The sequence below is a fragment of the Stigmatopora nigra genome, chromosome 9 (assembly GCF_051989575.1).
Source record: "Stigmatopora nigra isolate UIUO_SnigA chromosome 9, RoL_Snig_1.1, whole genome shotgun sequence".
Taxonomy (NCBI): Eukaryota; Metazoa; Chordata; class Actinopteri; order Syngnathiformes; family Syngnathidae; genus Stigmatopora; species Stigmatopora nigra.
The window spans coordinates 14972783-14988596 of record NC_135516.1 but is presented as its reverse complement, the minus strand read 5'-3'; the positions used below and the strand labels follow the sequence as shown (position 1 = coordinate 14988596).

Genomic DNA, 15814 nt, shown 5'->3' with positions numbered 1-15814 from the left:
CGATCCCAGGTCCGGACTTCCCTGTGAGGAGATTGCTTTTCTGTGGGTACAAAATGCTATGACAAACAGTGTTTTTTTTCTATTTAAAATAATAAAAATCTTCTACAATTCTAAAAAGAGCCCCACTGGGGAATTATTTATTCACATATTTTCACTTCAACATTTCTTTATGTGATGCAAACAGGAAAAACTAGAAAAATAGTATTTAAATATTGTTTTTTCAAGCAAAAGCAAAGTTGTAAGTCAGCAGCTTTGGGATTTTCCCAGAATTCTGCGCAAGGTGGGCGACATAAAGAAAGGTTTTTCGGAGCTTCCGTCATTTCTCTCCAAGTCGTCACCTGATGATTACAAAAAAACAAAAAAAAGGAAAGATAAATCCAAATATTCCCACAAAAAAAGACAAAGTCTGGGTTAGCTGCAGCTTCCTGATTGATTTTTTTTGTCAACACCTGTAAATACATTATTGGATTAATAATAATAAATCCAAATATTAACTCCAACTTGACAGTGACATTAATGGTACCTTGGTAATTAACAATGTATATAGGACACATTATTGGGCAAAGTTGTTGAACACTACATTTTCTGTGAGGTCCCCGAACGCATCACACAGCTCATTGCTGACTAAAGTATTACCTATTTTTTTCCTGTTAAAATTGCACAATTAATTATCATTAATTCACTTTCTATCTTCTTTTTCACCATGTTTACTCAAGACTTTTTTCCAAATTCAGCACTTTGAACAGTTTAGGTGGTGAAAAAGAAATCAGGTAAGACATTTGGACAGTTAACGTTCAATGAGTACATTTAAATCCGACAAAAAAGTTCCATACTTACAGAAGCAGAGGAAAAAAGTGTCAACACACATGGCGTAAACGCTGAAGAAAGCATGAGCAATGAGGTAGGAGCCCACCACTGCCGTCTGAAAAAGAAAAATAACCAAAAACCTGCTCAAAACTGAATCAAATAACACAAATGAATGCTCATTTAAGTATCTACCAAGACGGGAACTTCATAATAGTTGAGCTGGGGCACTTCCTCCTTGAGAAAAGCGAATTTCCCCGTGAAGAAAAGCGATGCTAGCATGCCTGAAAGACAAAGTAGAGCAAGGGTGGGCAAACTTTTGTAGGTGTGGCGCCTCCCTCGTGTGGAAGCTGATAAATCAAACGGACATTTTGGGGCTTACCAACTCCTCCGGCCACCATGATTTTGCCCAAAAACAATAGGAAATCCGTCACTCTGTCCACGACGGCGACCCTGAAAAAGACGTCATAACGTCACCCACGCCGTGAACGGCAGTCCATTTAGTTCACGATATTATGCTAAGCTAATATCCATGCAGCTGTCTTAAAAAGTAGAAAAATATGGAAGAACTCAAGTGAGCCTAACCTGACCATGTTCCTCATGAGAAGAAAGAATGCATCTTGAGCCGACCTGAAGAAGCTCTTGCCATAAATTGCTACCTGCGTGAAAACATGGTCATCAATTCATCGCCAAGAAAAACACAGTCTATGAAAGTCACCATGATATAAGCGTTGGAGTTCATGTAACGAATAATCTTTTCCAAACACCAAAAACAGCCCGATAGGCAACAGAGTAGGAATCTGGAAAGGCTGTTGTCCAGCCCTAAAAAGACAGAAACAAATGCAAGATGGTCGCCAACGGTCAATCCAATGTTGTTGTCCATGGTGCCTAATTTTTGCAAACCTTTGAGCTTATTGTCCAAATATTTCAGGATGATCCGGAATAGTTGCACCGCAGACAGAACCAGAGCCCCAAAAGCCAAAGACCCCGTGTGGTACCTGGAAAAAAAATACGCTCATGTGACTCAGCGTAGTATAACAAAAGATAACATAACATATCTCAAGGCACAATATCACATGCATCAAAGTGGCGGCCCGGGGGCCAAATCTGGCCCGGGGGCCAAATCTGGCCCGCCGCATCATCTCGTGCGGCCCGGTAAAGTCAATGATGAGTAGCGACTTTCTGTTTTCAGATCAAATTCAAATGATAGATTTAGATGTATATTACATTTCCTGATTTTCCCCCTTTTAAAGCAATAATTGTCATTTTTCATCCGTTTTTTGGTGTTTATAGTTCAAAAATGATTTTGTAAAATCGAAAAGCTAACATAACGTTCATCACAGCACGACATGCCATAACATAAAAAAATGGCTGTTTATCAGGGGTGATGGGAGCCTATCCCAGATAACAGAGGGCATTAAGCCATAGGTCATTCTTACCTGAGCGCCCTGGCGAATGAGGCGCCGAGCGGGTGGGCGGGAACGTCCTGGGGTTTCCTGCTGGCCCAATAGTAGCTGGAAAAAGCTCCAGCCAGGGTGCATTGTCCCAAGGCCAAGCTGAAGTTGGCCAGCCACAGGAAGAGCAGCAAGTTGGATATTTGGAGCACGGCCAAGTAGCGGTGGTAGGTCGACTCGCCGCCGTAAAACGCAAACAGACACCGGGAGCCCTCGCAGGATGTTTCCGTGGACCAGTCGCCTCCGTCAAAAGTCTGAATGTGGGAGGAAAAAAAAAAACGCCACGTCATGTTGACGTCCCACGTCGGGGAAAATACGGTGGCCTCACCTCGGGGCGGCAGGGGTCGTCGGCGTGACGACAGCTGGCGTTGGGGGACGCCACTTTGTAGACGGCTTCCCCCGAAGACGCCAAGTGCACCGCCGTCACGGCCCAATAGCAAATGCAAACCGCCAGTAGGAAAAAGGTCACCAGCGGGTACAGCAGGGTGGACAACATGTGACTGGTGGCCCTGGAAAATACCGTGAGCAGATGTTTGGTCGCCCGGACGTTTGGTCACCCGGTCGTTTGGTCGCCGGACGTTTGACAACATGACAGAGAGTTTACTGTTGAAACCAGCTCTCAAAAATTAGATTCACCCTGGCGACCAAACGTCCGAGTACCGGAAAAATACACATGAAAAGGATGATTTATCATTTAAGTCCTGCCCCCGATCGAAGAAAAGAATATGATAACCACGTAGACGTACTCGCTGGCTTCTTTGAGCAAGGCGATAGCCAAAGAAATCCTCCGTCGCATGATGGCCAGGATCAGCAAGAGGAAAAGCGCCGCCGCTGCCAGAGACGCCACTGTAAGGAAATTAAAAATCAGAAGGAAAAAGGGACTGGCCTTCTCCTAACACGGCGTCGGAACACACGAAAAATCATCCAGGTTTGTCGGAGCTGGAGGTAGACCTTCAAGTCCGTCTGGAGTCCCACTTGGGCCATGGACACGTCGGAACCCCGTTGGGCCTCCAGGGTGCTCAACGCCATACAGCAGTACCACAAACCTACAAGGGTTTCGTAAATTGAACATTTTGGATTTAGAGCCATTCGAAAGTAGAGGTAGGGTTGTAGTAGAGACGACTGGGATATCTACCGTATGTCAGGAGCATCAGGACGGCCATGATGGAAATCCATAACATGAGGGTGGCCGTGAATCGGAGCAGCACAACGAAGATCAAACTGAACATGGTGGCAATCAGCAGAGCTCTGTGAGGAAAGAAAAACATATCCAAGATTGTCAACAAAGTCTAAATTTAGTTCCCCTGTTCCGTGTGCGTTTGTACTTACAAAATAATCCAGGGCCACGATTTTGCATAATCCTCCAGTATCTTCAAGGCCAGCTCTCGAGTATCTACCAGTTGGCGTATTACTCTATAAACAGACAAATGAGGAATATTTATGGAACTCCAAAAATAAAAAAAGCCACCCGTAATAGTAGCCTAACATGCTATTTTGCTTTTACCAGTCAATTCCGTGTAATATAAGTTAACATATCTCTGTCTCCCTCCTGTGGCAAAACAGGGCAATGACACGAAACTGTTCATTTTTTAATAACCATGTTTATATCAAAAAGTCAATTCAAAAAGGAAAAATGTCCATACCTGGCAGCGTCCAGGAGCTCTGTGACGTTGCGTGTTTTTTTCACGGCGTCTTGGAAGCCGCTCTGATTCGCTGTCCCATTCAGTCTCAGGACATCCGGCAGGCATCTCTGAAAAACTAACACCGACGCGTCATAAAATGACTGGCATAATGTTAGGTACGATAAATTTGTGACTGGACGTTTGGGCCCCGGACGTTTGGTCCCCCGGTGAATACCGATAAATGAAACTCACTTGGTCTACTTGGCACAATCATGGAGGGACAATCTTCGTCTCGAAGGACCTGAGAAACCGGCTAGAAGAACCCGGAAGCATCTTGTGAATGAATGCATGAATTATTACACACATTATGGTGCCATGGGTACCTTGTGGGGGTCGTTGAAGCCCGGTTTGCAAAAGTGTCTGTAGTATTGCCATGAAACGCCGCCGCCACCGCCGCCATTGCCGCCATTGCCGCCATTGCCGATTTGCCGCTCCAGCTGCATCTCAGAATACGTGGCAAACTTGTCGGGGCACTTGGACACGCACATCTAGCCACACGGGATTGATATCCGTCATCTCTACGTTCTAGAACTGGATCCTTAGCGCAAAGACCCGCAAAAAAAATACTCCAATTTTGTGGGCAATTTCATTACCTGAGTTGTCGGGCACTGCAGGTTGATGAGGATAGAAGGATTGGCACATTTCAGGATGTTGAAATAGAAGAGGAGCGGTCTCTGCCTGGAAAAGGAGACCATTCAAAAGAAGAGTAGTTTTTAAAAACTCAAAATTGTAGTCATTCCAATAATGATGACATTATCGGAAAAAAATGCAACATGAATAGCTGCTTCACATAAAAAAAAGGTCTTTAATTTAGGATTCAAAAAGAGATGAAAAAACAATGACTGACGCGTTGGGGGTTCCCGACTGACCGCACAACTGGCCGTAGCTGTCTGTGGGGTGCAGCACCTTCCCGGGGGCGCCGTGGAGCCAAGCTGGAGAAAAGTCAACATTATCAAAACGTGAGTTTTATGCCTCACAAAACCCACGAAAAGGGGCGCTCACCCACGAATCCGAGGGCGACGTAGGAGAGGACGGCGAGGATGAAGATCAGGCAGCAGAAAACATCTGTGCATCTTCTGTGGACGGAGGAGGAGGAGGAGTTAAATAAACTAAAACTTGGCGGAAAAATATCAAGAGTTGTTAAGGTCTCAAATAGAATAGATGTCCTGAGCCCCGCCCACTCCTCGAGCCAGGGGCCCGTGATACTCACGGCCCCCGGACCCTGTTCCCATTTGATCCGCCCCTGGCTCAGATTATACATTCAGGGGGGTTAATTCAATAATAACGGAAATAAAATCTCATTTTAAATCCTTACCTTCTGTGAACTGGACCTCTGAAAGAAGGATCATACTTGTGTGGCTCACCTGAAGAAAACAAAAAAGTAAATTCATTACATTTTAGCTCATTAAAAATGTTTTAGCTCATTAAAAATGTTTAGCTCATTACATTTTAGCTCATTAAAAATGTTTTAGCTCATTAAAAATGGAGACACAAAATTATAAATTCCCATTTTTTTTCCACCACGTGTACACTAGCTGCTAAGTGTAATATAGCAACTAAGATAAAAAATAATAGGCGTCAGCAGCAGCCTATTGAAATAGAGCGACCTCGGCTAATCTGATAGCATTAGCCAAGACTCCCTTGCGTTAATCTTGATCCTCTTGCAGACCAAAGTCGGGTCAGCTGGACTTGCTTGGACAATGTGAATGTTGTTGTTGTTGTTGTTGTTGTGCTGATTCTCCATGTCCAAAAATTATTTTTTTTAAACGTTATACAAGAAGATAAGAGAAAAGACTAGCTTTGCAACCTTAGCAAAGGATGCCAGCTACGCGCCAGAACCTTGGAAAAAAAGTTCCAATTTGAATGGAAATTCAACAAATGTAACATTTCCTGTGACAGATTCAATGTTATTGGATGTGAAAAGAAGTTTTCGATGTCTACTCACCGTAGAAAGGTGGCGGGTCGGCCGCTTCGCCGACGGCCGAGCCGCCGACGTGGCGGTTCGGTGCCATGCTGCTTCAACCGACCCAAGACATTGGGGAAAGGCAATCCGGTGGGCGTGAAATGACACCCAGTGGCTGCTCATCTTCACCGCCGTTATCCTTTCTCCTTTATCCTTTAGCCGTACTTTCTCACTCCCTCTCGCTCGTCCTCAACCTGCTCAATACTACGTACACGGTGAATGTAACATTTCTTTTCACAAAAGTAGACAAATGTGAAAGATTTTTCCACTTACTCTTCAGTAAATGCTACTTTTTGTTCTTATTAATGATTGACCTAAATCAAGAAAAATAGAAGCCTTTCTATTATGCTAATGAGAAACACTCCAATATAAATGTTCACCTCCAAATACTTTTATGTTAAAACATCACAGAATTGTTTTCAATTGTGTTTGCAAGACAAATCTGGAGTTCGTTAAAGTCAGTTTCTATATATGTTTAATGTCTGTTAATGACATTGTACTTTTTTCAGTTTAATGTAGTACTATAATTATCCACAGGAGGGCAGTAGTGGCGCGCCTAGGATTTGAACCAGCGTGAAATTGGTTGGAACGGTTTTAAGTATATTTAAATTCATTTGCTTGTCCCCCGTTAAGCCATTTGCAAAATGAAATCTATACTTTAGCATTCCCTTGTCGATCGCAACGTGCGGTGGCTGAATTTCTGTCCTCAGACTTGAATTTCACTCATTCCAACTTATTAAAATCTACGGTTTCAAAGCCAGGACAAAAGAAGATAACATATTGGATTGACTTGTTAACCAATAAGTGCCAAAATGCATTGGAAGAATAATAAAGTACAAGAAAAAAAATCGATATAGTCGTATATAAATATGCGTGAATGAGCCTTTTCAATATATATATATATATATATATATATATATATATATATATATATATATTTTTTTTTTTTTTTTGGGTGAAATGATGGAAAAAAGGCAGACATGTTGACATATTTCTACTTTTAAATTGTGAGTGTGGCTTTCAAGGAGTAACATTTGAACAATATGAATTATTATATCATTATTCATGGCCGCCTCCGTCAAAAAAGTTGCCGACCGCCGTTTTAGTTGGTCATGGAATGACGGATGTCGTTTGTTTTGGAATGTTTCCCCATCTGGATTGGACTGAGTTAGGGAGACCCAAAATGGTGGCCTTTTCTCCCCCCCAGGCGCGCTTAGGTGTCCCCCCCATCACCGTCACCCCGTGAGCCGTGGTTAATACACGAGTGAAATACTGCGGCAGCTAGTCACGGGAAGCGGCCATCTGTTCCGTAATTGCTTTTACGACTTTGCTTATTTGACAACGGCGCGGGATAATCAAGTGTCGAAAGTAGCGTTTATCGTGGGAGCCTTTAGCAGCCTTCTCCCTAGCGTACGCTAACTTGTCAATTTCCTAAACGGGAAAATATTTCACTTGTTCCTCTTACAAATTAGTGGATTTCTTTTTTTTCCCATTCTAAAAAATAACGCTCATAACGCTAAGCTAAAAAATAAAAAAACGAGTAGAAAATCCATTCAAAGTATTTATTGAAGCAAAATTGCATCTTTAAAAGGCATTCAGCCTTGGTACACTTGCATAATCAGTCATATATCATTTTTTAGTCATATTGCACCTGAGTCATTAAATTAAAAATAGCTGACCACGTTAAAAAATAAAAATTATATTTGATTTTTCAAAAGACATGGCAAAAGTTTGTAGTGGTATTAAAAGTATGAGCTTATCAAGACGTGAATATGAGCGGACTTGTTTGAAATGATGGGAATGCTGGCAAAAATAATACAAAATAGTGGAAATTGTACCTTAAGTGCTTTGGTCCTGGCCCCTGGCAAGATGGCCACCACAGGGCGGCAGCCATCTTGCCAGGGGCAACGTTCCATTCAAAGTCAGACATTCAATATAAATCCCACCTAAATTGTTTCTTAAAACATTTTTCCCCAAAGTATTTGATCTCATTTCAAAAGAAACATTAAAAGCCACAGAAGCTTACAGATCTTTTTTTTTTTAAATAGTGGTTAATATCCCCAAAAAATCCAATTTTGTGTGTCAGCACATAATTGGGCATCTATGCCCGCCAATGGCAGGCAATGATATAAAACATTTGAATGCCTCAATAGATAAATTATTGAGGTTACAAAATCCAATATATCATGGAAATTTTGATGAGTATATGCGTAAATATTTGTACCGCCATAAGGCAAAGCTCCCTAAAACTGGTTGGCCACCATTGACGGCAACGGGCGTCCAAATTGGGCCGTTTTTGTCAATGGCAGCCGTCGATTTAATTTCTTGATCTTTTTATTTTTGTTACCGTATCTTCTGTCCTTAATCCCGCTTTCTGTTTCTTCCTTTAAAAGTGTCCATCAGGTTGAAGGCTCCCAAGTAGTGACCCAGCAGAATGCCTTGCTTCATGGGGAGGATGCTGCATGGGGAAGTAGCACAAAATTAATTAAAAAAAATAGACGTCAAAATCACAACAAATATGGACATACAAGAAGAAATAAAATGATGAAAAAAACAGGCCCAGTGAATGTTTGGATCTGGGCTAATTACAGCTAGGCTAATTTTAGCTAGGCTAATTTTAGTTAGGCTAATTTGAGCTAGGCTAATTTGAGCTAGGCTAATTTGAGCAAGGCTGATTTGAGCAAAGCTAATTTTAGCTAGGCTCATTCTAGCTAGGCTTATTTTAGCTAGGCTAGATAGCTCCTAGCTGTGTGTGTGTGTTGGTCTTCGTGTCTCATTTATTATTTCTTTAGTGATTATTTATTTGCCGGTTTGTTTGTCGTTATCTGTGCACTTCATGGTAAAGCTTTACACCTAATTATACTTGTTTAATGACAATAAAAGCATTCCCTTCAACTCAATAGTTTGCTGGGACAAGCTCCAGCACCCCCACCACCTTGAAAAAATGAAGAATGACCCCGTGACTACGACAAGTTCGGCGTCGGCGCATAAATAAATCAATATATTTGTACATAGTATATTTTATTTTTTTCTGCTGAGGAAAAAAATGCAAGAAAATGTGCAAAAAGCTTTGAGCTGAGTGACATTGTGTGACTAACAATGACTTCCTTCAAAGCCAAAGAAGACAATCACAGTTAATACGACACGGCATTACAATGGCTTTTATGTGAAATTAACAGAGGTGACAGGCGAGGAGGAGGAGGAGGAGGAGGAGGAGGAAAAGGCACTCCATCCATTTGTGGCAGCCGCCCGCCCGCCAGCCTTCCCGACAAGAAAGCTTTCCAACAATATTCAATAATGGCTCCGTCCTCAGACAAATGGACCCCCCAAAAAAACAAGAACAAGGCAAAAAGGGAACTCTCTCCAAATAGAATCGACCAAAAAAAAAAATACCTCAACATATTTTGATGATTTTAACAGCTGCTTTCATAGGAAAGAGTCTATTATTGTTTACCATTTTAAAGTTTGAATGATGTCTGGATTCTTGAGTTGTTTTTCCCAAGTTGTGTGAATGTAAATGTAAAGTCAATGACAACCCTTGATGAAAGAAGCGTGCCAAATGAGTATGAAGCCAAAGAGGTAAACAAATGAAGGGCTCTCACGCGGTGACAAAAACAGGCCGCTTTCAAACCCAAAGGGGAAAAAAATGCTCAAATCCGCTGGGATTTCAGCAGCGGGAATCACAAAGCGCTTCTGAGAAAACCCAAGATGATAATAATAATAATAAAAAAGAGAATGTACTGTTATTTTGTGTCCATATGGTTTAAGAAGAAGCCCTTTTGTGTCCTTTTGATTGTGAACTAGATTTTTCTGATGGACGACCAATCACGTGGCCGCCAACCATTCCTGCTGTGAATGGGGAGTAGACGTTTGACCTATTTCAACTATAACCCCAAATTAAACGGTTGGTTTTGAATACATTTTATTGATTAGCCTCCATTTCTTTTCCATGATTGATTATTTTCCTTTACGTCATTTTTTTATTGTAACGTAAAAGTGCTAATGTGCCTTTATGTAAGCTTTAAAGTCCATCACCAGTACCCGAGTATTGTCAAGTATCCTTTAATGGCTCTTTTTGTGGGGCGGCTGGGAATACGGTACACGAGTTGATAGCTTGTGGGCGTGGCCCGACGAGCTAGCGCCCCTTAGCACAGTCGACTTGCAGGGAAAATCCCAGGTACGAGGCCAGAAGCCAGGCCGCCTTCCACGGCGCCGCGCTGAAGAAGATGCACGTTGGGAGAAAATGGGAGGAGCTTGAGCACGTTTAAAGTACAAAAAAAGTCTCGCAATTCTTGTGGCGACATTTTTGTGCTAATGCTAATCAAAGAGAGGATGTGTGAAGAAGGAAGGGAGTCTAACAAGATTTGAAAAATCATTAGTTAAGCGACTTTAAATGGGCTCAATAGTTGACAGAATTTAATCCGCTCAAAAGTGAGCAACTTTCCAAGAGTTGCTATCATTAAAAATGTATTAAAATAAGTAATGTGATATGCTGATCAAGTGAAGCGCTCTCCAATGAAATAATCCAATAAAAGTGGCGCTTTGTTTCAAATTGAATGAGGAATTTAAACCAGAAATTCTATCGTCTTATTTTCAAATAGTCACAGCAGATGAGAAATGACTTTGGGATGTTTTACAAAAGTACAACGCACGGCCATTGTTGAAAATGGACTCCCCCCACAAACCCCCTTTTTTTGCGCATGGACGGAGCAATTTCGTGTGTAGAGTCGCCATTACGCCGCCAATTACAGCGGCGCCGTTTCAAAACGGGTTCAACGAGTCATCCATTATCGTGACGGAAAACCGCCACCGTTGTTTTTTCCCCCCGAGGATGAGTGGGGAAGAGAGACTTGAAAAGGGGCAAAATGACAAAATGCGAAACGACACTCGGCAGAGGGCGGCAACGCGGCTATTCTCGATCCCGTCCCAATCAAGGGCCGGAAAAGAAAATGGCCGAGCGCCGTAACGCGGTCGCTCACGCGCACTTAGCCCCAAACATCCCAAAAACAGGCTCGCTAGGCTAATAGTAGGCTAAACTGTCAAAAACAAAACTGCTATCGGACCTGCCCATCTGTTTGGTCACCCGGACGTTTGGTCGCCCGGACGTTTGGTCGCCCGGACGTTTGGTCGCCCGGACGTTTGGTCGCCCGGACGTTTGGTCGCCCGGACGTTTGGTCGCCCAAAAATCTGTTTAGGTTAACTGGATAAGTAAACAAAAAATAACAATCCTAAAATGTGTTTTTCTAAAAAAGCCACAAATAAACGAATGTGATATAAAAAGGTAGAGAGAGACTAACTTTTTGAGCGCAGTGATCAAGTACATGCTCTTGGGCATGAGAAGAAAGACCTGGTCCGTCAGGACGGCGTGGATGATCCTCTTGGCCACGTCGTTTGGATCCAGGATGGGAAGGAGGCGGGGCCATCTGGAATGGGGGTGACAAAACGTCACTGGGGCTGAATTGATAGCTTTCGCGTACAAAAGTAACGGATACAAATAGAATAGGGGCGGAAAATGACATTTTGGGAGGCTAGGGGCAGTTTATTTTGACTTTTTTAATTTTTATAAATGGATTAAAAGAACTGGATTAATATCCTTGAATAATCCGTTTTTTTTATACATCTAAACAATGTTTATTTGAGCTTTTTTTTTTATTTGACAAAATGATTGTTGAACTAAAAACAGAGAAAATGGATTAAAAAATGACAATGATTGATATAAAAGGGGGAAAATCTGGAAATATACATTTAGTATACATCTATATCTATCATTTGAATTTGATCCTAAAACAGAAAGTTGACTTTCCCGGGCCACACAAAATGATGCGGCTGGCCAGATTTGGCCCCCGGGCCGCCACTTTGACACCAGTGGATTATTGGCTAGAGCATATAGATGAACCTATGGGGCATTAAGACACATTATGGCATTGAAAATCACATTTAAAAACATAGACACACACACACGTAATGCAAATGTATTAGTCAGCTCAAGAGTTTTGGCTAGTATTTATTTTTGAACTGGATTTTTAGCATTGAGTGGGGGCTTCGAATTTTGTCAGTTTTTTCCTTTGCGAGGCAAACTCCAAACACAAAGCGACAAGTGGGTTGGCGCCATAAAAATGCGCCTCGGGGGAGCTCTGACGGACGCCGGGCGTTCTCGCTGACGTCTTTCGCCAGCTGCCGCTACTTTTTTTTTTTACGACAGGTATTTGCGCCCCGGGGGCCAGGTGAAGTATGACGTGTTGGCGCCTTTGTCAAGTGTATTAAACGTCAAAACGGGGGGCTGGATTTTTAAATGGCGCCTGTTTCGTACACATAAAAAGTCTCAGTTTTCCAATAAAATGGAGATGATTTTTTTTTAGTAGCTAACTGCAACATTAAAATCCGGCTGATGGGAAAAGTGTATTCTGGCAAAAGGCTTTGTGTCGTTTAAAGCATATTTGGTGAATAATCAATGCACAAAAAATTACTTTACAAGATTATTTCCACATAATGACTCTGTCATTCTTTTTACGTCTATTATTGAGTCGCTTCATTTTTTGGGGTATTAAATGCTTGATAAGGTCCTGCAATTTTCTCCTAAATCCATATTTGGAAAATAATTATTTTTCATCAAGTGTATTTGTAGCCGTCACAAAAAAAATGATCTTGTGTTATTTCTCGGCCCGTACAATGTTTAAAATCCATTTTCTAAGCAGCTCCATTTCACCACGGGAGAGCTGAGCCGACAGCCATTTTGTGGCTAGCACATTTTCAAAAAGGTAGCATATTCGCCCATGGAAACAGCCGCGTTTGGCTAGTCAGCCTTGGATTAGCGCCCCCCCCCGACGTAGGAAGACGAAGTCGGACTCGGCGAGGGCACCTACTTGGTTTGACATCCGTCGAACATGCCGGTGTTAATGAAGTAGGGACAAACGATGGTGGTCTTGATGCCGTCTTTGCCGGTCGCCAGGAGTTCCAGTCCCACCGATTCGGCGAAACCCACGGCCGCAAACTTGCTGGCGCAGTAGTCTGCAAAAGATGTGCCGCTTTAGTATGTTCTTGTGGGTTTTACCACGGAATCCTAAAACTGAAGCCAAAGACATTGAAATGGTTCAAAATGCAACACAACAAGCAAAACACCCAAAAATATTTAGCGCTTGAAACCAAAACAATCATTTCAGATCCAACGTTGGTTCAATTCCAACCGAGATGTCGAACAGATGCGGAACTTTACGACGTTTTTGGCATTTGATGAAATCCGACAGTAACGAGCGAGCTTCCGCTCGGACATCTGTGTTTACAAAATAAAAATGGGGCTTGTAAATTTGCTTACCGACTGTCCATTTTGACCATTAAAAAAAACCAAGTCCAATACTGTCGTGTGGATAAATCGGACTTGGTTATGGCGTGATTGGCGTCATTGAAAAGTCAGATCATGAAATCCGTCCAGGTAGGTCAAAGGCTAAATTGGATGGGAAAGTCCATCCCACAATTATCGGAAAAATGGGGGCAAAGTGCGAAAGGAGAGATTGCGTGCGTTGGCTGTGATTAAACAACTTTAGGTGGCATTTACAAAGCCTTTCACATCAATTACGTTGCCTTGTTTAGATCCAATATTCCTTCAGGCGGTCCGGAACATTCTTCCTGAAAAATGGAATATTATACTCGGGGTTTCAGCCTGTTTTGGGGAAGAAAAAAATAAGTTTCCAAGTATTACTAAATTAGTAAAAGCTCAAATTGAAGGGAATTTGAAACTATATTCTGTTATTCTAACATTAGCCTCATTGGCAAGTACAACCATGGGCAAACTACGGCCCGCTAGGCTTTTTAATCCGGCCAAATGAAGCAAGAATGCATCAACATGTTCAAAAACGCCCCAAAAAATTCTTAGGAAAGATGAAGAATATCAATAGGAAGGAATTTCCAAACACCGGGTATGAATGACAAGCACGGCTATTAACCGGCCGGCGGGCAACCCAAAGACCATCGGCATTTCATAAAAAGAACGCAAAGTGGAAAAAATTCCGTACCCGCCAATCCGTTGACACCGATGAGTCCCGCCGAGCTGGCAATGCTGACGAGATGGCCGTGATTATTGGCAATCATGGCGGGAAGGAAGGCCTTGTAAGTCTATTTACAAAGAAATGCGCAGCCAAGGTTAGCATTTCTTCATTCCTTCGAGAAAAACAAGTTTTGACAAATTCCAAACTGACCCAAAAGTGCGCCATGGTGTTGACCTCCATGGTCTTTTCGATGAGGGAGTCGGGAGCGTCCATGAACTTTTTTCCCGTCACGATGCCGGCGTTGTTGACTAAAATGGCCACGTCGCCCACCTCCCGTTTGACCTGCGGGGGGAAAAAGAGTCAAAATCTTCGACTCTTCCACGACACAGATGACAGTTCTGAGTAAAAGTCTGGAAACGGCCGCGAGGCGTTACCCGTGTGTCACGCGGCTCGTCATGGGCCAAAAAGGGGAAAAATAATGTTCAAACTTGGATAAACATTTTTTCCCCAATTCAGAGCTAAAATTGACATGATTGGACCTTATTTGTGCACTCCTGTATTAGTACACAGGAATGCTACTTGCATTAAATAGCATACATATTTCATGATTTTATTCTTTTATAACTATTCCTTGTTTTTGAATGAAATTAGTACATTAAAAGTAGGAAGTCTCAGCCTGGCAAAACATGGACAATTCTATATTGGACTTTCATTTATTCCTCAAAAAATATATTAATGAGTTAGACATTTTAAAAGCAATAGTTATAATTGTACTTTTCTTACCTGGTCAGCCACCCTGTAAACATTGTTTTTGTCACTACAATCACAAATATAGTGGTGAACTCGCACGGCTCCGTTCTCCTTGGCCAATCGAGCCGTTTCTTTGACGCCTTCCTGGTTGATGTCCCACAAGACCACGGTGGTGCCGAGAGCGGCGAACTCCAGGGCCATCAAACGGCCGATTCCGCCGCCCGCCCCGGTGATCAGAACCACTTCACCGCTGACGTTCTTCCTTCTTTTTGGGATGACGCAGTAAATCAAGGCTTCCACGTTGTACCAGATGGACAACAAGAGGACTTGTAGGGTTTCCAGAAAAAAATTCATTCTTCAGAATTTATGGACAGGCATTAATAGAGACACCTAAATTACAAAATGGAGGAGGGGGGCAGAAAAATGCACAATGGTCAATTCATTTCTGGTAGACGGCCAATTATGCAGTTTTTTACATTTGTTTTAATTGGTTTGTCATTAGTAAAGGTCCAATAAACGTAAAGTAGGAGGGTTAGCGTGGAATAAACGCATTTTTAGTAGATTGGATTCATACAATAAGGAATTTACAGGTCTTGACAAATATCAATAATAATAATAATCAGGAAGCAACAACTAAGACAGAATGGTGCCACGCATGTGTCTTTTTCTATTCTTTCACCGTGTAATTGAAATGAGTTTGTCACTATAGTCGACGTCCAATCCATTTGAAATGGCGGCTACTTCAAAGGGATTGGACGTAGATAAGGAAAACTGAGAATAGTTTTCCTAAAGTATCTTGTTAAAACCTTATGGGCTTTTAACCTATCAAAAGTGAGCCAACAGGCAAATACTGTTGGAATATCAACGAGTTTAGCCGTGGTTACGCGTCAAACGGGGTTAAATTTAGACGACAAAATCATCAAACGACTTCCCGTTAGGTGACGCTTGCCCCGTTCGTCACATTACAAAAACATATGAATAAATATTTTACAACACACAAATATGTTCGCCTACCGTTGCTTTTTGGAGTGTGGCGTGAAAACTTGTGTTTCCAGGACTGACCCACGGACTTTGTCCGTTGTTTGTTTATGTAGCCTCGAGGAATAAAACTGCCACAACTTCAGGATGTTACGTCTACGCAAATTAGCATGCTAGCACATGTGGGGGGCGCAGCAAGGT

The 15814-nt window shown here is 42.3% G+C and overlaps 2 protein-coding genes across 3 annotated transcripts; both read right to left on the bottom strand.

Annotated features, from left to right (window-relative positions):
* Positions 1 to 108: 108 nt before the first annotated feature.
* LOC144201928 (choline transporter-like protein 5-A) lies at positions 109 to 6032 on the bottom strand. Its single transcript, XM_077724775.1, has 21 exons — positions 5886 to 6032; positions 5256 to 5304; positions 4943 to 5016; positions 4788 to 4872; positions 4534 to 4618; positions 4264 to 4428; positions 4133 to 4193; positions 3902 to 4016; positions 3588 to 3671; positions 3394 to 3506; positions 3173 to 3304; positions 3005 to 3104; positions 2587 to 2767; positions 2244 to 2512; positions 1708 to 1802; positions 1523 to 1626; positions 1390 to 1463; positions 1187 to 1257; positions 1000 to 1088; positions 838 to 922; positions 109 to 338 (listed from the first exon to the last, which is right to left on the bottom strand). The coding sequence occupies exons 1-21, from the start codon at positions 5950 to 5952 to the stop codon at positions 244 to 246; spliced, it is 2193 nt and encodes a 730-aa protein (XP_077580901.1). The 5' UTR covers positions 5953 to 6032; the 3' UTR covers positions 109 to 243.
* Positions 6033 to 7532: 1500 nt separating this feature from the next.
* Positions 7533 to 15812, bottom strand: LOC144201929 (epidermal retinol dehydrogenase 2-like). Of its 2 annotated transcripts, none has more exons than XM_077724777.1 (7): positions 15650 to 15812; positions 14669 to 15025; positions 14096 to 14227; positions 13913 to 14012; positions 12767 to 12911; positions 11201 to 11326; positions 7533 to 8361 (listed from the first exon to the last, which is right to left on the bottom strand). In XM_077724777.1, exons 2-7 carry the CDS (start codon positions 14987 to 14989, stop codon positions 8265 to 8267), a joined length of 921 nt encoding a protein of 306 aa, XP_077580903.1. In that variant the 5' UTR covers positions 14990 to 15025; positions 15650 to 15812; the 3' UTR covers positions 7533 to 8264. The 2 variants fall into 2 exon arrangements, with proteins under 2 accessions (XP_077580903.1, XP_077580904.1); XM_077724778.1 differs by lacking the exon at positions 7533 to 8361 and adding an exon at positions 9950 to 10120.
* Positions 15813 to 15814: the final 2 nt, after the last annotated feature.

Bases quoted from the DNA above. Each gene is read 5' to 3' on its own strand.
- LOC144201929 (XM_077724777.1), bottom strand. From the start codon at position 14,989: ATGAATTTTTTTCTGGAAACCCTACAAGTCCTCTTGTTGTCCATCTGG. The intron at 14,228-14,668 runs GTAAGAAAAGTA...TTCCCCCCGCAG, and splicing joins TTTACAGGGTGGCTGACCAG to GTCAAACGGGAGGTGGGCGA. The intron at 8,362-11,200 runs GTTAGTCTCTCT...TTCCCCATGCAG, and splicing joins TTGATCACTGCGCTCAAAAA to CATCCTCCCCATGAAGCAAG.
- LOC144201928 (XM_077724775.1), bottom strand. From the start codon at position 5,952: ATGGCACCGAACCGCCACGTCGGCGGCTCGGCCGTCGGCGAAGCGGCC. The intron at 3,105-3,172 runs GTGTGTTCCGAC...ATTTCCTTACAG, and splicing joins ACAAACCTGGATGATTTTTC to TGGCGTCTCTGGCAGCGGCG. The intron at 2,513-2,586 runs GTGAGGCCACCG...TCCCACATTCAG, and splicing joins ACGACCCCTGCCGCCCCGAG to ACTTTTGACGGAGGCGACTG.